This window comes from Myotis brandtii, unplaced genomic scaffold, assembly GCF_000412655.1.
Source record: "Myotis brandtii unplaced genomic scaffold, ASM41265v1 scaffold521, whole genome shotgun sequence".
Classification (NCBI taxonomy): Eukaryota; Metazoa; Chordata; class Mammalia; order Chiroptera; family Vespertilionidae; genus Myotis; species Myotis brandtii.
The window spans coordinates 107,033-128,152 of record NW_005369870.1 but is presented as its reverse complement, the minus strand read 5'-3'; the positions used below and the strand labels follow the sequence as shown (position 1 = coordinate 128,152).

The window sequence follows — 21,120 nt, the reverse complement described above, 5'->3', positions numbered from 1 at the left end:
CTTATTCCAGACTCGAGTGTCCTGAGACCCTTTTTAGTAATGTGAGTTCAGGCAGGCACGAGACATCTCAGCTTTCACTTCTTTCCTTTGGTCACTCCAGAAAGTGTTTTGCTCGTCGGGAAGAACTGTTGGTGGATCTTGTTCACTGTCATTTGTATTCAGAGCCTGTAAAGTTTATTATAAGATTTGGTTATCTTTCTTAATGCTTGCTCTCTAGTTCTATGTTTCAGTTCAGGAGGCATTGTTGTGTGCCTGCTATACAGTATACCCAGTATATTTCTGCAGTTTTGTCACTTCCACTGTAAAATATCTGACGCAGTAACTCAGGTCAGGAAATAAGTGGCTTTCGGTGTATAAGATCTTATGTCCAGTGGGTCTGGCTTTTTGGTTTTTGCCGGAAGTGCGTAAAGATGGCATTAAATAGCCCTTAGGAAAAAAAAAACCTAGTGACTTCACATATTATAATTAACACAGAGCTATTTTCTGGGTAGTTATTATTTTCTGAGTATAATTTACTGACATTTCTTTTTAATAATCATTCAGAAAAAAATCACACAATAATCATGTTATTGCACATGTTCCATGTTTAATATGAAAGTAGTATAGAAGAGTGTTCCTACAAACATTCTCTCTCTGCGTTTAGTAAGCGATTGTGTCTTCTCTCATCAGATGAACTAGAGAAATTAGAGCAGGAGAGGCTGGCTTTGGAAGCCACGATCAAAGACAATGAAAGTGAAGAAGGAGGTGGAGGCATCCGAGGCTTGTTTAAAAAAGCGGGCAAGTTGAACATCACTAAGCCAACCTCTAAGAAAGGTAAGTACTATTGGATTTATAAGAAATATTACAAGGTGAACCCCCCTACAGACTTCAGTACCTGCAGGGGTGAGAAGTCAGCATCTAAGATGTTGGAGGCCTTGACTAAGAACTGAAGACATTTTTTCAAGAAGGTCGTATGGGTGAAAAGTAGAAGCTATTGTCATTTATCAATAATGCCAAGCCCTTTGTACTATCTTACTGTAAAAACTTTCTTTCAAAATTATATGTGGTGAGGGAGCAGATTGAGTGCCATGAAACAGAAATTTCTTAGTTAAGATGAAAAAGGGTTAAAATTTACAAACCAGTACCCAACCTCACCACACACACACACACACACACACACACACCCCTTGCAGACATTTCAGGTGTTTGAATGAGAGATCCAGCTAGAATTCCAATTTCAGAAAAGCATCTTTGTCACAGACCAGAATTCTGGACTTGAACTTTATTGATACTAATTACCTGTAGATTTTGGCTGAGTAACGCGCTTATATTTGAATATCAGGTATACGCCCCAGGAACAGAGGGCCAGAAAATGAGAAATCTTGCTATAAATTTCATAAACAGGTGAACTAAACATCTGATTTTTTATTTTTTGAAAATTGCTCTTTCCGTAAACACGGCAGTTCGAGGTTAATGAGGTCCACAGCGACCTCTGCTGGTAGAAAATTAGAATGTTAACATTTATTTCTGTCACGCACAAAGAATCCCATCGTTACTGAAGTCATTCACTGGTGTTTTAACTGAGATTTAGCCGGCTTCTGGATTAGGCTGGCAGAATCCAGCCTTCTGAAGAGGCTATCTCCTGCCCTGGAAAGGGTTTGGTTTTGTTTCCTTGTTTTCCTACTATATCCCAAGGATAAAATTTTATATATGTCTTCAAATACTAGAGGTACCCTTGGGTACCTGAACTATTGCATGGGCTATTAAGAGAGCCAAATACGTATTGTCGCTCTTATATATACCCATTTTCTAGGAAAATGATGTGTTTCAATATTAAGTGAGTGGTATATCAGGACTTCAAGGGTGTAAATATTAGAATAAGACCATCTGGATGCTAACTACTATCTTCTTTTCCTTTCCAAATATTTGGTTTATTCACGAGAAGTGTTACCTGTCCACCGAATCTGCTCCATTAAATAGTAGAGTCTTGCAAAGCAATGGAAAATTCAAAGTCATAGCCCAATACTATTCAGGAGCTGAGAGGGAGCAGGGAAGCATTAATGTACTTACTAAGAAAAGGGGACTTGTTATTATTCTGGAACCTGTTTCTGCATCACAATACTTTCGGCAAAAATGTGCTCCTCTGAAAGTCAACATGTCTCATTGTTTGGAAAAGCAAAATAATATTATGTTTTATACTCAACACCTAAAATTTCAGACACAGCTCTCATGTAGGCCCCTTCACTGCTCTGGGCTTTTGTTGGTTAACAACTCTTTGAGTTCTAGATCAAGATCAACTCTGCCTCCAGGTGCTCATACTTGAGTCCTCTGGATGCTTTGATATACATGTAAGTGGGGGCAGAATTTGGCCCATTCCGTAAATGCATTTACTTTCTCCCTCAGCAGTCCCAGGGAGATAAAAACAATTTAAGATAATTGCTTCAGAATGGACAGGCCCAAACATGAAAACAGCAAAAGACAGAACAAAGGATCTTTAGAACCCCTTAGATCAGAGAGGAAGCTCTGAGCGGCTGTCGGCTCTTCTCTCAGCACCGCAGTGACACCATCTCTTTGAAATAAGCAATACAGTCGCAGCTATGAAAGACATGGAAATAAGAAATAATATATACAGTGTAACAAAGAAACCCCTGCTGGCAAAACGAAACAAGGGTCCGCTTCAACCACTGGCCTAGTTCCCTAGAACACTTTCATTGTGTCCATGTTAGATTGGAAATTGCATTAAAATTTTTTTTAAGTATTTTATATGCACCCTTAAGTATAGCTCAAGTAAAGGAATTTTCTCTTTCCATATTTCCTGGCTTTTTCATCTCATTCACAGAAATTCAAATAGCTCAGATGGCTTCATCTTAGCTTCACAGATCCTTGAAAAGAAAGCAGAGGAGTAAAGCAGGCTGGCATTTGGACTGAAGGGTCATACTAGGTCAAGGTGCACATTATCCCTGGCCACCTTGACAATCCAGGCATTCATGGAATTTACACCCAAACTGCACTCAAGTGAATACATAGCCTAATGAAGGAATACTTCTAATTCACTTGCTTATTTCCAGAAAACTTGATCATCCCATGTTTTACTTTCTTTTTTTTTTTTTAAATAAAATCTTTATTGTTCAGGTTACATTTGTTCCTCTTTTTTTCCCCCCCATAACTCCCCTCCTCCCAGTTCCCGCCCCACCCTCCGCCCTCACTCCCCCCCCACTGTCCTCATCCATAGGTGCACGATTTTTGTCCAGTTTCTTCCCGCATCTCCCATTCCCCTTTCCCCGCCAAGAATAGTCAGTCCATTCCCTTTCTATGTCCCTGATTCATTATAATCACCAGTTCATTCTGTACATCAGATTATTTATTCACTTGGTTCTTAGATTCACTTGTTGATAGATGCATGTTTGTTGTTCACAATTTGTATCTTTACCTTTTTCTTCTTCCTCTTCTTAAAGGATACCTTTCAGCATTTCGTATAATACTGGTTTAGTGGTGATGAACTCCTTTAGCTTTTCCTTATCTGTGAAGCTCTTTATCTGACCTTCAATTCTGAATGATAGCTTTGCTGGATAAAGTAATCTTGGTTGTAGGTTCTTGGTATTCATCACTTTGAATATTTCTTGCCATTCCCTTCTGGCCTGCCAAGTTTCTGTTGAGAAATCAGCTGACAGTCGTATGGGTATTCCCTTGTAGGTAATTGAGTCTCTTTCTCTTGCTGCTTTTAAGATTCTCTCTTTGTCTTTTGCTCTTGGCATTTTAATTATGATGTGTCTTGGTGTGGTCCTCTTTGGATTCCTTTTGTTTGGGGTTCTCTGCGCTTCTTGGACCTGTAAGTCCATTTCTTTCACCAGGTGGGGGAAGTTTTCTGCCATTATTTCTTCAAATAGGTTTTCAATATCTTGCTGTCTCTCATCTTCTGGCACCCCTATTATTCTGATGTTTGTACGCTTGAAGCTGTCCCAGAGGCTCCTTACACTATCTTCGTATTTTCGGATTCTTTTTTCATTTTGCTTTTCCGGTTGGGTGTTTTTTGCTTCTTCGCATTTCAAATCTTTGGCTTGATTCTTGCGCTCCTCTGGTCTGCTATTGGGTGTCTGTATAATATTCTTTATTTCAGTCCGTGTATGCTTAATTTCTAGTTGGTTCTTTATCATAGCATCGAGGGTCTCATTAGTTTTCGTGACTCTCTCCTCAAGTTTATTGACAGCTTCTAGCACATTTTTGCAAGCCCTCAAAATTGCGATTTTTAGCTCTATATCCTCCATTTCTGTCATGTTTTTTTGTCTCCGCATTTTTTATGCTTTCTTGGTGCACCCCCTAGTGGTCTTTGTGCGCAGTCTTGTTCTAGTTGAGCCTTGATTGTTGTAGTTAATACTAGAGGGATTTGACCACCAGGCCGACTGGCTGTGTGAATCAGCTGTGTCTGCCGCGGAAAACTTCTGTCCTCTGGGGAGGTGCTAATCTAGCCTTTGCCTGAGGCGATCCGGCAAATGGCTCTGCGCAGGGCTTGGGCGGGGCGGGCTCAACAGGGCGGGCGGAGGGAGCCGTTATGGTGCCCTCAGTCCTGTTCCCAGAGGCTCTGCTTCTCAGAACCCCCGGAACCGCTGCAAACCTCGGAGGGAAAGCTGCCTTCCAACTGATGCCAGACACTCCCGCTTCTCCCGTTTGGGTCCGAGTCCCCAGCGATTCGCCCGTATCTGGAGCTCAGAGTCTGAGACTCCCCCCTGACCGAAAACGACAACCGCGCTCTCAGCCACCAGCCCGCTTTGCGCGCGCACCTCCGCACCTGAGTTTTTTCCACACTGCGCCTCCTCTGAGCCTCGGTGTGCTGTTATTTTTCCTTCTAGTTGAAGAGTCTCTCCTCAGCCAGCCTTCCTGTGGTTCTGGGTGATGTCCGTTCCGTCTTTTAGTTGTATTTTTGAAGTGGTTGTTTTCGGCAGCAGTCTCCGGTGTTTACCTATGCCGCCATCTTGGTCTCTCCCCGAGTAAGCGTTTTACTTTCAAGTACATCTGAAAGTATGATTAAATTGAGTCATATCTGACTTTTGGAAAAATCAAGATTTTTCTTTTCAGGTAATTTAGCGTGGTTATATGTCTAAGTAATAATTTCACTCTGAGACCAATTACTAAGGACCTGAAAATAATCCACAATGAAAAGTATAACCACAAAACTGATATCAAACATTTTTGAACTACTGAAGGTGATATATATTACTGTGGGATTCGACCTTTAGCTCCCCTTTTCAGAGAAAAGAGCTCACTATTTACCTATAAGTATAAAAAACAGTTAGGAATGCATGACCCTGCCTCAATTTTCCTGAATAGATTTATTGGAACATTGTTTTGTTTCTTTCCTCAAAAGACTAATGGATATACTACTTTCTCTTTGATTACAGACAGCAGCATTAACACCATCCAGTCCATGCACGTGGGGGAGTTCAACCAGAAGCTGGTGGAAGCCAGCGCCCAATTTAAGAAGAAGCAAGGAAAGGGCACAATTGATGTCTGGTGGCTGTTTGATGATGGAGGTAAAATTTTCTGGAATGTACACTAGGGAGCAGAATTTCTGTGTTGATAAATTTAACAAACAGCATGGGGAGGTATCTAAAAAAGATACGAGTTAAAGAATAACATTTCTGTGTTCTCCTAAGACTTTAAATGATTTAGGAGCTGTGGATGTGGGAATGAAAAAAGAGGGAAAGCTATTAATTTCCTTTCAGCTGGATATACTCATCTTTTCTGTCATAATTTACTCTTTTTTTTTTTTCAGGGCTAACACTCCTTATCCCCTATATCTTGACTCTCAGAAAAAAATGGAAAGACTGTAAATTAAGAATTTATGTCGGAGGGAAGGTTAACCGCATTGAAGAAGAAAAAATTGCGTAAGTAACTTATCACTCATGTGTTAGAACATTTTGGATGCTTGTTGTTCCAATACTTTAATTTATAAGAAGTGTACGTGTCTTTTGAGGTAGAACCAATATAAAGACAAAGCCTCCATGATAGGCCTCACGGTAACTTGGTTTTCTGGTCAATAAATTATCTGTGCAAGTTTTCTAATCACTGTCTTCAAGTCCATTTATCCCCTGCTACAAGTGCTTTCAAAAAGGAGCCTTGTCTCAGTCTTGAATGACAGTGTCATTATCTATACTAACAAAAGGGTAATATGCTAATTAGACCAGATAGACTGGACGCCCTCTGGACAAAGCCACCGCAGCGGCTGCGAGGGCCAAGGGCAAGGCAGTAACAGCAGGGTGATGAGGGCGGCGCCTTCCCCTGATCAGCCTGGTTGCCTCCTTCAGAGGGAGGCCAGACTGTGGGGATCGGGCCTAAGCCGTCAGTAGGACATCCCCTGAGGGCTCCTGGACTATGAGGGGGCAGGCCGGGCTGAGGGACCCCTCCCCCCAGTGCATGAATTTTCATGCACCGGGCCTCTAGTCTTGTATAATGTTCAATGTTCTGACTAGTAAGTGTATCCCAGAAAGGAAGCGCCTGAGGAATTTGGGTCCAATAGCTTCTTCTGGGAGACTTGAACTTGTCCATTCCCAGTAGTCACTCTAGCACAGCTCACTTCAAAGATAACAGAGACGGCACCTGGTCCTCCTCCCAGCCCTTCAACCTCTGAGCTGCAGCACTTGGTCATAGTCACTATGTTCATATCTGGGTCTCATTTGTAGGTTAAGAAACCTTCCAATTAAAAGCACAGTATTAGTCTGTATCTTTATTAATTTACTCATGAAGCATCGATGGGTAGTTGTGAGGACAGCAAGCGTGCGGAGAATGTGGTGCAACCGAAGGTCTCTGGAGTAAACCTGAGGTGGGACTTTCAGCATCCCTCAGTCCCTCGGGGCATGTCCAAATCCTGAGCCCTCCCTGGAACCTACTCCCAGAAATCACAAAATCATGATGGGCTCTTACTCAGTGATGTTTTTATATTTTCTCCCCCTTCTTAGGAGATTTGTGTATTTATTTTCTCTTAAAGAGGGCCGTAATAAACTGGAAACAAATATGATGTCTATAACGATTATATTTTCTTAAATCCTCCAGTGTCTTATTGGGACAACTGATAAAAGTTGAAACTGGTTAGTGGGTTAGATGATAGTATGGTATCAATGTTAAATTTCCTGATTTCAAAAATTGTACTATCTATAAGAGAATGTCTTTGGTAGGTAGGTGGGCAGGTAGGTAGAAAGCAAGAAAGCAGGAAAAGAAAGAAAAGAAAAGAAGAGAAAGAGAGAAAGAGAGAAAGAAAGGAAGGAAGGAAGGAAGGAAGGAAGGAAGGAAGGAAGGAAGGAAGGAAGGAAGGAAGGAAGGAAGAGAGAGAGAAAAAGAAAGAAAGGGAGGGAGGGAGGGAAGGGGGAGGGAGGAAGAAAGAAAGAGAAAAAGGAAGGTGTAGATATAGGCACATAAAGAGAGAAAAGGAGAATAATAAATCAAATGGGGCAGATCATAAACAATTGATGAATCTGGGATTTCTTTGCAGTATCCCTGCAATTTTTCTATAACTTTCAAATTATATAAAAATGTACACTTGCCAGGGGGTAAAACCTCCAATATATAAAAATATATTGTCAAATGATGGTTGTTGGCATCAATTCAATGCCAGTAGGAATCCCAAATTTGGGGTGCGGTGAAGAAGGAAACTTGATTCAGTGCAAACAGCTCCTTTGTGATACAGCACAACTGCCAGGAACAGCTCGGTTGTGCAACAGCTCTGTAGTGTTACAGCTCAACTCTGAAGCAGCACAGCTGTGGAACAGCATGGTTGTGAGATGGCCTGGGGGTGAGGTGGCCCTGGGGCGAGGAGGCTCTGCTGCACCTCCACCTGCACCTGTGCTGACCTGTTCTATGCCAGTCTGCTCTCCCTGCTGGGCTTTGCCCTGCTCCAGTGAGACTTTGGTGTTTCAGCTCTAGCTGGGAAAAGGCATTCTCTGCCTTTGGTGGATAGGGACAGTGCACTCTCCAAGCCAGAGCGGAGAGGACTGTTATACTAGTAGAGAGAAGTTCCCACCCCTGGTCCTCGACTGGTCTGTCCTCATGCAAATGAGTACTCCAAATCCTCATAGTTTGATTGGTCCAAAAAGCACAATTTTGATTGGTCTGAATGGAGCTGCTCTAATAGGTCAGTGAAGATGCTATAGCTATGCAGCTCTGATTAGACTGAGAAAGCGTCAGTCCTACTGGTTGAAATACAATTCCAATAATTTCTTCATAAGGGCCGCTCGGATGGCAGGAACACAGTGCAGGCAGGCAGTTCCGTGCAAGAAGCAGGGAGTTCAGAAGGGCAGGCTTTTCCCTGAAGTGCACTTTGTGGGAGAGGGTCCTGCTTAGAAACCACCGCTCAGCTCTGCTTTTACATTTGAGCCCAGTTAGCCACCAGGAGCCCTTCTTGGTAGGTATCTGTTTTCTTAGGGTCCACAATATAATTACCAATTTGTCAGTAAACTCCAAAAATTATCAGCAAAATAAAAGGCAATAAATATTAAAACTTGTCCTGTTTTCAAAGGGTAATGACACTTGGAGAGCCCTACATTATTTTCCCTGAAACATAAATGCAGAACTGGGTTTGCTATTTCCAGAGACTGCACATACAGGAATTTCTCTTTGCCTTCCGTGGAATAGCTTGGTCCACACTTCTTATATTCATCAAGTACAATCATGAAAATCAAACACTAACCAAAGCCTTTTCTGAAAACTAAGTGGAAATAAAACATGATTGCTTAAACACAAAATTCTTTGATTGAAAAGTAGCTAAATATGGCATGACAGAGTGGTTTTTTTCTTTTATTTTCAGAATGGCTTCCCTTCTGAGCAAATTTAGGATAAAATTTGCGGAGATCCATGTTATTGGTGACATCAACATGAAGCCTAACAAAGAAAGGTATGAAACATTTAACAAGGTCCATTTTTACCTGTGCTACTCTCTCATTTTTATTTATTGCAGTGACTTCCTAATAGTGTTTATTTTTAAAAGGGACTTCAAATAATCACGAGATAGCACTATCAAGTACATTCTAATGGAAGGAAAAGTTGTGTGGTGAAGATGAGCTTGAGAGGGAGGATGGTAGAACAGTTTAGTTGGCATTGTAGAATTGCTCTTCCTGTTCTTGGTGTCTGTGGTGGCAAGATTAGCAGGAAGTACATGCTGAGAGGATTCTAACCTGAGCAGTCAGGGCGAGGGTTCATTATTTAACGTTACTGGTGAGGCAATGTTCTTGGTGTCTGTGGTGGCAAGATTAGCAGGAAGTGCATGCTGAGAGGATTCTAACTGAGCAGTCAGGGCGAGGTTTCATTATTTAACGTTACTGGTGAGGCATCCGGCTGGAGAGCTTCGGTGGAGAAGATGTGGAAGCAGCTTGTGCCTTCTTGGCACAATGGTAGTACCGGCCCTCCGTGGCCATTTGAGCTTTTAGGCACTAAGGATTCAACACTTCGAGCCTCTGAGGGCCCAAGGGCATTCTTTAAAACTATCTGAAGCCTGGCAAGGAAATGTATTGGCTCCAAAATTTTAAAATGGCAAAATAGAAATAATTGTTTAAATGTCTTCAAAACATGATATCATTTTATTCCTCTTTGGTTGTTGAATGTGTCACGTCCATGATACTTAAAAACAATTTGTAGGTTAGATCTTCACAGGAGTTCCCAGAGATGCAAGAAGATTATCTGTAAATTATAGCTGATTGTAAGTTCAGTGAACTATTAGCAATTATGTTTTTGATTGTATACAGTTCAAAGTCGTGTTTATTATTGCATCTGGGTGTGATTTTATATGTTTGGTTTGGTGTGGAACGAGGCCTCCAAGGGTCAGAGTAGAGAGTCACAAAGGTCTCAGTGTGTCTCAGGTCCTCACCTGCCGGTTAGACCTCTTCTCCTTTCTGTTGACCATCATTTCTCCTTCCTGTTCTTGTTGGGTTGCCGTTCACATTCCTCAAGTCTTCGTCCTCTTCCTTATTTTGATTGTTATCCTATATGAGCTTAATATCTGAAAATCATCCAAATTTAGGATGCATTATTTACTGAACAACCCGCTTGAACTTCATGCTGTTTGAGGGTATTCATGATTCCTCCAAGGCTATGAGGTCACTTAAGATGGCTTTACAAAACACCTTAACTATGTTAGCTATAATCGACAGGGTCAACCTGGGTTGTTACTATGCAATATTTCCTCACATCATATATACCACTAATGCATTCCTATATTTCTATAGTTATAACTACTTAGGAAAAATTAAGAACACATATATAATTTTCCTTTGTAAGTGGAATTAATATTTTGATATGAACTGGGTTTTCATGCAATAAACTCTGGTAGCCTTCCACATTGCATTTGAAGAATTTTAATTCCTAAGTCATTGCTCTTGGCATTTGCAGTGATGTGATCAAAAGAGCTCATGTATGGCTCTAACTGGTGGAAATGCATTCTCCTCCATAACACAGAAGGTCCAATAGTCCCTAGTATGTTCCCCTTAGGAGCAGGCCAGAACCTGACAATGCTCTGCAAGTACAGGGCCATTTACTGTTGTCTAGAGGGTAGTCACAGTGTATCCTACTGACTTTGGATATTCTATAAACCCTGGGTACAAATTAGTCATCTACTTATAGCTGAATTCTTCTTGTTGTTGCTTGTATTTTCAACAGCTAAGTAAGGACTGTTTGTTCTTATTGATTAACTTATTCCTATATCTTTGCCTCTTTACCCATCAACATGGTTTTCTCTACCCAAGTCCTTGTTTCCTTCCCTTCCTTTCATGCTAGTCTCTGCCATGGTCACCCCCTCATACCCATCATTTCTGTCCTGTCACCGAGAATGTTGATGAACCTCTTCCACTAACCATACCTCTTCATTCTTTGATTGCCCAGAATAGTCAAGCCACCCTTCATCTTACTACCCCTGTGCCATGGTTTCCACTTTTCAGGGATTAAACTCTATGAACTGTAGTAAGAAGCAGAGACCCAGGCATTGTTGCTTTGTTCCTGGTATTTAAATTTGATTTTAGACACCATTTTCATTGGGTGTTTCTTATATAGCCTCTTCATCCTGCAATGAAGAGATTATTTCCCTTTCTCAGGAAAAAATGAATTTGTTTTCACAATCTTGGCTATTTTTTTCTTGATATTTCAAAGTGTTGAGGAAGATAGGGGAGAGGGGGTCATTCTTACTGGAATTAAAGAACTTTTGCAGTAATGTGCCCTCATACTAAGAAGAGATGTGCTGGAAGCGCCCTCTTCCTCTCTTCAGACTTGGCTCTAAGTGATGCCATATTACTTTAGAGAGCAGTCACATACCTGGTGTTGGCAATGACTGTTCCAATATTTGAATGTAAATTTTAGAACAAAGAATAGTAATTCAGTAAATCTTACATGTGGCCACTGGTAGCACATCTGGCACTTTTGTGATCATTTAAAAAGGCAACTCCTTGGTTCAATTAGAGAAAGAACGCTTTCTCTGGGCTGGTGCAGCCCTGGGCCCAGGGCCCAAAGCCTAAAGCACTCAATTCCAGCTCCCATCTGGGCCTTCTTGGCTGGGCAGTCCTTATCCACCAATAACAACTATCTCCTGATCACTTTTTTTTTGTGTTTGGTCACAGGATACCAAAAATAGTTTGTCAGCAATTTCCATGTTGGAGGCTGATGTTAAATGCCCTTAAATTGTGTTTAATGAATCTTTCAACTACCCATAAAACATCAGTAAGTCTTGATGGAGACATTTTATCATAGAAACATTATCTATAATATGATAGAACAAGGGTGAGAGGGAGTACAAAAGCAAATTTAATGAGAAAGTAATTGAGCCAGGAAAAATGGAAAAGCTCTCATGATTGGATTTCATTTTTTATTGTACAGACTGAATTAAAAGTCATAGGCCAAAAAGACAACAATTTTTATCTAGAAATCAAAGAGAAACTAGAAGCAATTAATTAGATCATTTAAAGATGCTAGAGTGGTCATAAAAAACAGCTATGTACAGTAATTGGAAAGAAGAAATCTTATATGAGTTAAGGCAAAATTGTACACAATTAAAACAATTTTAAACTTTGTTATTATGAAGAACAAGATGGGGAAGGCAGGGGCAGCTAGAAGTTAATTTTAATTGAATTAATTCTCATTTATTTTTAATAGCATGTAATGCTTGGCCTACTCTACAGTTGATTAAAAAATAGAAGAAAATTACATTTAATAAGAATCAAAATAGAAATCTTGAGCTAGTTTTGGATCACCTAGCTAGGAGATAGAAAATTACTAGCTGGTTTGGCTCAGTGGATTAGAGTGTCAGCCTGCGGACTGAAGGGTCCCTGGTTCAATTCCAGTCAAGGGCACGTACCTCAGTTGCAGGCTCCTCCATGGCCCAGGTCCTGGTTGGGGCCCTTGCAGGAGGCAACCAATTGATGTGTTTCTCTCACATCAATGTTTCTGTCTTTCCCTCTCTCTTCCATTCTCCCTAAAAATCAGTGGAAAAATATCTTCGGGTGAGGATTAAAAAAAAAAACAAGAAAGAAAATTACCAGCTCAAGGGCAAACCTTAGGGTAAAGAAATCAAAGATGAACATAGGCCAAGAGCAGTAAGGGCTCAGAGAAAACAACTGGGTAAATACAACCCCATGATAACCTTCTGTGTCACTTTAGCATGTTTCAATTGCATGTAAAAGAATAGTGACTTAAGTAATAGAAATTATGTTCAGTCAAACATCACTGAAAAATCCAAGTGTATTTTGGCTTTCAGACAAATCTTGATCTGGACGGTAAATTTTGCAGCCAAGGACTAATTCTCTTTCATTCTCTCTACTGTACCTTCCATTATGAAATCATCAGTCAAATTTGATTTTGCTAATAAAAATAAGATGACTGCCCATGGCAACCAGGACTACATATTCGCTAATTTGTGTTCAGTGAGAAAGTTTGTGTCTTCTCCAGTCATTGAATTCAGGTCATAGGCACCACTTAGGTTGTACCAATCTAAGTCACTGCACCAGTCGCCATGGTCAAGTGGAATGCTAGGTCCTCGTTCATCAGGCATGGCTGGGTTATGTTTCCATGCTGACCAACCACTCTGGCAGAAGGAATCGGAGAATTGTGCTGATTGGCTGATGCTGGGGATGGAGTCATTCTCACCAGACTATAATGGGGAAGCATAGTATACATGCTGAGGAGACAGCCAGCAACCTTCATTCCACCTTCTATTTCTTAGGAAACTATTTTTGAACTGGTCTTTCTGCACCTGAGCTAAGATGCAAAGAAAACTCTTATCCTGATAAAAATAGGTGTATGGGGAGCTTAAACAGAGAGCCTCTCAGTTGCTAACCTCAGTCCTGTGGCTGTGCAGTAAATGAATGCCTTGATTTTACAGTAACTGCACACTTTTCATAGCACTTTCACCCAAATCGTCACACTGACCCTCATACCAATCCTCATGCCAGCTCTGAGCAGCCATCGTTACCCCTTTTATAGCCAGGTTACCCATGTCGAGGAGGACAGTGGAAACGCTGGAGAGAGAACCCAGGCTCTTCTCTCCTAGGCCAGCACCTTTGCACTGATTACCACCAAAGATCTCTGAAAGCCAGGCACTGTTGGAATGAACTGCAAGTAGAAGTATTGTGTGGTCGAAAGAATAACAGGGCATATCAATTTTCTTCCTTCCTTGTCATTGTCTCCCATTCTAAATAAGCCAACTTGTCAGAAACCTACTGCTTTAAGTATCTTTCCAATCCTCAACAAAGGCACACCGCTAGGCATACATACTCCTTTGTAATCTGTGCACTTTGATCTGAGAATCCCTAATCACCCCAACTGAGGAGATCATTGAACTCATGGTTTCATATTTTAATTTCTTAGCCTAACAAATGGCACATTGAATCTAATTATCACTTATTCCAAAGTTACTAAATTATAAGTAAGCTACTTTATATAAAACAGAAGAAAAGTATATTTGAGATCATCTTAGAGTTGTATATCAAAGACAACTACTCTCATAAATTAATAAGCTTTGTTTTGCTCTATCATTTTAAAAACTAGATCTTATGAAATTGTTATGAAAGACAAGAGAGATTTTTCAGCAATTTTTAAAATGTTCCACGGTGCTGACTTACTACTAGTTTTCTACTAGATGATTTCTTCTTAATTACCCTAAAATGGCCTCAGGTTTTTAGACATTAAAATATTATTGATTTTTGTTCTTTCTTTTGACATGCACCTGAACAATAGTCATTTGAAAAGCTCAGGCAACAACAGCAGAAAGACAAAGGCTGCATGATCTGCAGCCAACATTCAAATAGTTCTATAGCCATGAAACCTGTGGGAGCCCTTGCTTTCCTCCCACCTGCCCAGAGCCTCCTGCCGGCCACAAGTGGGAGTTGCCATGTGGACCGAAGGTGAGGAGGGCAGCCCTACCCAAATCCCAAGGAATCTAGTTTATCTCCTACATTAATTCATGCAGGTCTTCCATGGAATCTGTAAAATAAGCTGATGGAAACTCACTTATGGGCTAAAGTGTCTACATAACAACTGTGTCTTTGGCTATACTACGTAGAAAATGTACTTGCAGAATAGTTACTATATATGTGTTTGTGTGCTTACACTGAGGATCTAAGACCTAAAAGGTTAACAAGGCCTCAAACCTGTTAAGGCCTTTCCTTGGATAGGGAGGCAGTACTATAGTCACAGTTTTACTCACAGCATGTCCCTGGCAAAGATAACTCTTAAAAGATTTGCATGACATGCAGCTCTGATCTGCAGCCAGCAGAGCCAGTCAAACCTAGAGTATCTGTGAAATAATGCGTTAGCTTCCCACCATGAGGCCTCCTTTATACTTCCCATTTCAGCTGGAAAGTCTTTGAAGAGATGATAGAACCATACCGTCTCCATGAAAGCTGCAAAGATTTAACAACTGCTGAGAAATTAAAGAGAGAAACTCCATGGAAAATCACAGATGCAGAACTGGAAGCAATCAAGGAAAAGGTAGACTTGTCTTCCCTAATTTCGACTTTGCTCTCTAACTGTCCGAAAAAGAAAACAGTGGTTGATTTAAAGATCAAGAAGTAATATATCTGTTATAGGATTTCATTATTTAAGATCCAGGCTTCCTGTGTTTTTCAAGTGCTTTTCAATTATATTACCAGATGTGAGGATTTAGAAAACTTTTTATTCATTTAATATAAAATCAATTCCTTTTAAAGAAACTCAGGTGATTGATAGATATTTTGAAATCTCTCAAGTTTAATTTTATAGGAGACAGACCCATCAGTCTAAGATAATTTAAGTCAATATGTATGCAAAGTAGATAAAGATTGACACACAATTTGACCAATAACAAGAATTTTAACCTGATAAAGATAGAGGTGAAAACTAGCATAGGGACCTGAGAAAACATGAAATTTGTATAAGGAATCTGAAAGTTGGATCAGACACACATTATAGGATGGGTGTAAAATGCTGAGCTTTTCTAGAAAACCCCACAAGATGGGAGTTAACCCCATCTGGCCTGCAATGAATAGAGTCATGATGATGAGAAAATGAAAAGGGCAGGGACATAGAATAAAGTAGAATAATTGGCATTTGAATTGGATTGGACATTCAAGGGAAAGGACTACACGGACCTCTAAACTACAAAATGTAAATAAACTACATTAGGAGCTGAAGTTGGAATAAATTAGAGCAAGAGATAGTAAAAACCTTTCAAATTTAGTAGAAAACTTACTGAGCTAAGAATCATAAACTTTGTGTGTAATAAACTGCCCAATTCTAACAAGGACTTTTCATATAATTGAGCAAATCGCATATCTGGAATCACATTTCTGAAACCAGTGAAATATAATAACAATATATATTATTACTCTTATCACTGCAAAATAGTTCATTGTAATTATTTTCCTAAGTTAGTCTTTTGGTGATTTTTTAGTTGAAACCAGTTCCCTATACTGACAAAATGTCCAAAGAGCTTAAAGAAAGGTAGATTAATATTTAATCTATAGTCTTAGAATATCAAATTGGTATCAAGATTAGGTTAGTTTTCTTCTTTTCTTCTAGTCCCAGAACTGGTCACTCACTTTTTACTGTTATCCATGTGCTGTGCTTGGTTCCCTGCCTTAGAGTTTAATAAGCCACTATAGCACAAGGACAGTCTGGTTTTATACTTTATATTTCTAAAGTTTCTCATGAGTTTTTAAAACACAGTACATTTCCAAACCTGAATGAAATAACTGTAATATTTTTTTAAAGTGAGGTTTTTCTACTTGTCCATAATTTGAGGTAAGAAGAGAAATTCTTATTCATAATTCTGGGAAAACAGCCCTCAACAAAATCTGAATGTTGTCCACAGAGTTACCGCCAAGTTCGACTGAATGAACTCTTACAGGAGCACTCGAGAGCTGCTAACCTCATCGTCCTGTAAGTATCATTGCAGACATTTAAGAATGTTACAGAGAAATCTTCAGTGAATGGGTTAATCAATTTAAAAGCTCATGCCTATAACCAATGGACATAAGACACTGGGGGGTAGGGGAGGCCAGGGGATTGTCAAGGGCGGGGGAAAAAAAGGAGAAATATGTAATACTCTTTGTAATAATTTAAGCAATAAAAAAAAATGAGTTCGCATGTCACCTCTAAAAAAAATAAAATAAAAAATAAAAATAAAAATAAAAGCTCATGCCTATTTAGGTGCCAAGTTAAAAAAAAAAAAGGAACATGTGGGATTTTAGACAGTGAAGGCAAATAAATGCCACCCTAAAACCTAGAAAACTGGGCCCCAGGGGCTTTAGAAGGCCCCACTTGCTCTAAGGTCCAGGGCAGTGCCCACCTAGAACCCAGGCTGCCCCTCCAGGCCTGCTTCAGGACGAGCTTCATGCCAACCAACAAGGCTCACAGGCCCCTTCGCTGGGTAGGTGCTCCTGAGGTGTGGTGTCCACTGCATGTTCACAAGCCTCCGTGCCATGTAGGGTGAGACCCTTCACCCCACAAATTTTAGGGGTGCACCTGCTGTGAAAATATTAATGTTCGTTTACCTAAAGATTGATAGCTAAATATGAAGATCTCCAACTATTTCACATTGATAGCTCATGAACTGGCTCGTATGTACAAAGATAGTATATCTTCAAGCAAGATCTAGCCTGGAGGCCTATCCATCAAAGATATAAAATGGTCTCCTGAACTGAGTGGTTTAATAGCTGGTTTCTAAGGTTTCTCCCAAATATAAGAGCTTTAAACTACTGAGAAAAATTATTACTGCCCAAAAAAAGGGGGAGATGTATTGGTTGATCATGTTTTCTATTTAAAGAGGAGTGAAATTTTATAGTTGTGTTTTGTCTCTACAATGCCTAAGTCTACTGTTCTGCTTTATAGCTATGTGTATTACCTGAGAAATACATTGGTATAATATGTATATTCAAAATAATTTCAGTGCCTTCATTTTGGGGAGGAGAGGTATAAAAGTTTCAGGACACTGCTTATTAAATAGCTCAGACAACTAGGATGCTACTGTCTGTAGTAACTGTCACCTTTGTTTTCTGTTTTTCTTCCACGCTGTCAGGAGCCTTCCGGTGGCCAGAAAAGGATCTATATCAGATTGGCTGTACATGGCTTGGTTGGAAATCCTCACAAAGAACCTCCCTCCTGTCTTACTAGTCAGAGGAAACCACAAAAATGTCCTGACATTTTACTCCTAAAACATGAAAAATTAGAACACATTTTTACTTAACGCATGGATAATTAAAAACCAGTCCAGTACTTGATAGTGTAAATCTGATCTGTGGTTATGCAAACCTCTGAAGACTATACCACAGGATTCTACATAAACTTTGTCACTATTTTTTTTGTTAGTTAATGGGAACTATTTTCTATCAGTGTCCTGACATTTTACTCCTAAAACATGAAAAATTAGAACACATTTTTACTTAACGCATGGATAATTAAAAACCAGTCCAGTACTTGATAGTGTAAATCTGATCTGTGGTTATGCAAACCTCTGAAGACTATACCACAGGATTCTACATAAACTTTGTCACTATTTTTTTTGTTAGTTAATGGGAACTATTTTCTTTTCTATCAGCTTAAGGGCAGTGTCAGAGTTAATGGTACACCTTTAAAAAAACACCACATCTTTTTCATTGCTGATGATAAACAAGAAAATTAAGCAAATCCATGCTGGCTTATGCTCATGAAAACCAGCAACCTGATTGTCAGCTTCTCCAGGCAGACCTAATCTTTTGTTTGCTTCTAGGCCCCCATAGAGCCTTCAGCCCCACAGCAGGTTCTCATTAAATGCTTATTGACAGGCTGGTAGAGTAACAGGGGTGGTTATCAAAGGAAAAGACCGAAGGGGCAGGAAACGTGATTATGCTTGCCCTTCTGAGAGGCTTATACCTACAAAGAAGATTTGAAAATCAATACCTGAAAACTTTAAGAAGTACTTGAGTCTACAAAATGTTTAAAGCAGTTACCTAAATAAGGTTATTTAATGTAACACAGATTATATACTTAGAATGATCTGAGCGATCATTGATAACATATGGCTTCAATTTGCTGCTGACTGAAATGTATATTAGCTGGATTAGAAGGCAGCACATATTCTAATTAAATGAAATATACTCCATTCTTAATATAGAAACTTTAATTTTTCTTCCTATTAAATATTTTCAAATTTCCACCATAGTATTACTTTGCATATTTTTCTAATTAAGTGGTTAGCACAGATGAAATCTTCATAGATGTCTAGCAATTGAAAACCAGGCACCACAAATTTTCAGACATTATAAAGAAATATATCCTGAATCATTTACTTAGTTACTTTATATAGTGATTGTATGGATTTAAAAGAGCAATTAAAATGTGAAGTGGAGAAGCTTGCAAAATTTGAAATACATAAGTACTGATTTTTTTTTCCATTTCCCATTTTTTCCATTCCTATAATACGTAATCACATTGAAAAAACAATGAAATTTTATTTTCTGATGCATGCCTTGATTTTTTTCCTGACATGTTTTGACTTCTTATTCTGATAAAATGTAAGGGAAACAATGAACCTGAAATAAAAGCACTGAAATTCGTTTGCTTTGGCCTCGGTCATGTGTTTATTTCTCAGTCACTAAGATCACAGCGCAATGGTGTAGCAGATGTGGGCCTGAAAATTTCTATCATGTGCCTCATCTGAAGGCTGTCTAAACCTGGGATTTGAGATTAGGACTTCTGGCCTCCGCCGAGAAAGATGACCAGGGAGACAAAAGTCAGGGAAGCTTCGGCAGCAGGCTATCCCCATTCCTAGTGTGGGAGCATTGATTTAGCTCAGCCCTGGATTAGACCCTCTCTTTTGAGCCCTTGCACCCGAAACCCAATGACTAGCCGTGACCAGGGGCATGTGCGCCCAGCTTCCCCTGGGCCTGACATTCTCTGAAACACTTGGGAGGGTCTCTGGGAAAGGTGAGAAGTATTGACTTCTGTAACCGCAGAGTCTGGCTCTTGTTTCTTTGAGAGGCTGTTTCAGTTTGGGTTCCCTGGGAAACAGACTCTGAGAGAGAGTTTACTGTGGAGCAAGTTTACCAAGGAGTGCCCTTGGGATCCACACCCACAGACGGGAGGGGGAGGAAGCAGGAAGGGTAGAGGAAAAGGTGAGCTGTGATGCAGACCCGAGGGCAGCCTCAGCTGACCCACCGGATGCTCTGAAGACAGAAGATCCCTTCAAAGCAGTCCCAAGCAGGGCTGAGAGGGCCAGGCCTTTATTCCCCCTCACTGCGCAGTCATTGGATGTGGCCTGCCAGGCAGGGGTGTGAACTTGGGTGAGGCAGCTCTCTGCAGCTGCGGGATCCCTGGGGGCCTGAGAGCGGAAGTCTCCCAGCTGCTGGGGCACTGAGTTCTTCATTAAACAAGGTCTGGGTGGGACATCACCATGCCAACCAAAGGGGCCATATAAAGTAGTGGTTAAACAACAACCACACACACACACACACACACAGAGAAACCTTCAGACTGGCCTCACCACTTATTAGTGGTTTTACCTTAAACTAGTTATTTATTTCTGGGGTCTACTGGCAAGAGAGTGACTAAAGTCCCTTGTTAACAAAGGAGAAAACATGGACTGAGAGAAAGGGGTGGGTGGCAGTAAGGGACTGATGGTTTTAAGATGAAGAGCAGCTGCGTTGGGAATAGGTTAGAGGGGCAACATTTTGAAAGAATGGGGCTGTGGCCAGGTGCCAGCATATTTTGTAGCCCTCAGGGTCCTGCCCTTGTCCTTTGTTTCACCCCAACTCTGTTAATCCAACCAGCCCTTATCTTTCTGTCCACACTCATCTTTCTAAGCAGGAGAAAGTTGCCCAAGGATGTGCATTGATGTCCGACTTTCTCTGTCCTCTCATCATGCTTACATTTCTCATCAGCTTCCCCCACAATGACTTTTCAAAATCTTCACCATCCCTACGACCTATCCACGTACACAGAGACATAAAATTTTCCTACACTCATAGGACCATACTGGAAGCATTGTCTTACAAGTTCTTCTCCTAATACTCAATACTAGGAATCTTTTCATGGAAGCTTTAAAAAAACCTGTAGACCCTTGGAGACCTCCATAGGCCTGGTAAGTTAGAATCTCTGGGAGAGGGACTGAGATCTCCAAGATTTTGAAACTCTTGCTCCAAGCAGTCTCTCCCATTCCAGGGACTTGACTGCCACCACATGCTGATATCTCCCAAATTTCTATGTCTAACTCAGATCTGCCCTAAGTCTCATGTACAAATATTCAATCACTGATTTTCATTGTGTTTCTCTTTGTTAAGTCCTGCAGATATCCTAAATGCAGGATGACCAGACTTCTGTTAAAAAAAAAAAATTAAAAACTCAAACTACACCACTGGAACAAAGGCATCTAATTCTCTTTCTCTGTTGTCTATCTGATCCCCCCTGAAATGACCAAAGAAACATAAAAGTAGGAAAAATCAATGTCACAGTAGGATACTAAACAAGGATGCCATCCATATGGTAATATTTTTAAAAACTGTTTACTTGGGAAAGAATGAAGGAAGCTATAAAGGTCAGCTTGCAATCAATGCTCCTGAGAAAAAACAACATGTCATGGAAAAATCATTGCAGGAGACCCTGGGAGAATTCCACTAACTCCTCCCTGCAGCTGGCAGCTGGAGGTGAGCTCAAGGGAGGAGAGTG

The 21,120-nt window shown here is 40.4% G+C and overlaps 1 protein-coding gene across 4 annotated transcripts in view; it reads left to right on the top strand.

Moving 5' to 3' along the window:
• The window catches only part of SLC12A1 (solute carrier family 12 (sodium/potassium/chloride transporter), member 1), an 89,752-nt gene extending 71,206 nt beyond the window's left edge, over window positions 1-18,546 (top strand). For 3 of the 4 annotated variants that reach the window (XM_005877497.1, XM_005877495.1, XM_005877496.1), the window contains exons 21-27: window positions 670-813; window positions 5,376-5,507; window positions 5,750-5,861; window positions 8,774-8,860; window positions 14,796-14,931; window positions 16,292-16,359; window positions 17,498-17,805. In XM_005877497.1, coding sequence (XP_005877559.1) covers window positions 670-813; window positions 5,376-5,507; window positions 5,750-5,861; window positions 8,774-8,860; window positions 14,796-14,931; window positions 16,292-16,359; window positions 17,498-17,633 — 815 coding nt within the window. In that variant the 3' untranslated portion in view covers window positions 17,634-17,805. The other variant, XM_014548777.1, reaches the window with a different exon arrangement.
• The last annotated feature ends 2,574 nt before the right edge of the window (window positions 18,547-21,120 follow it).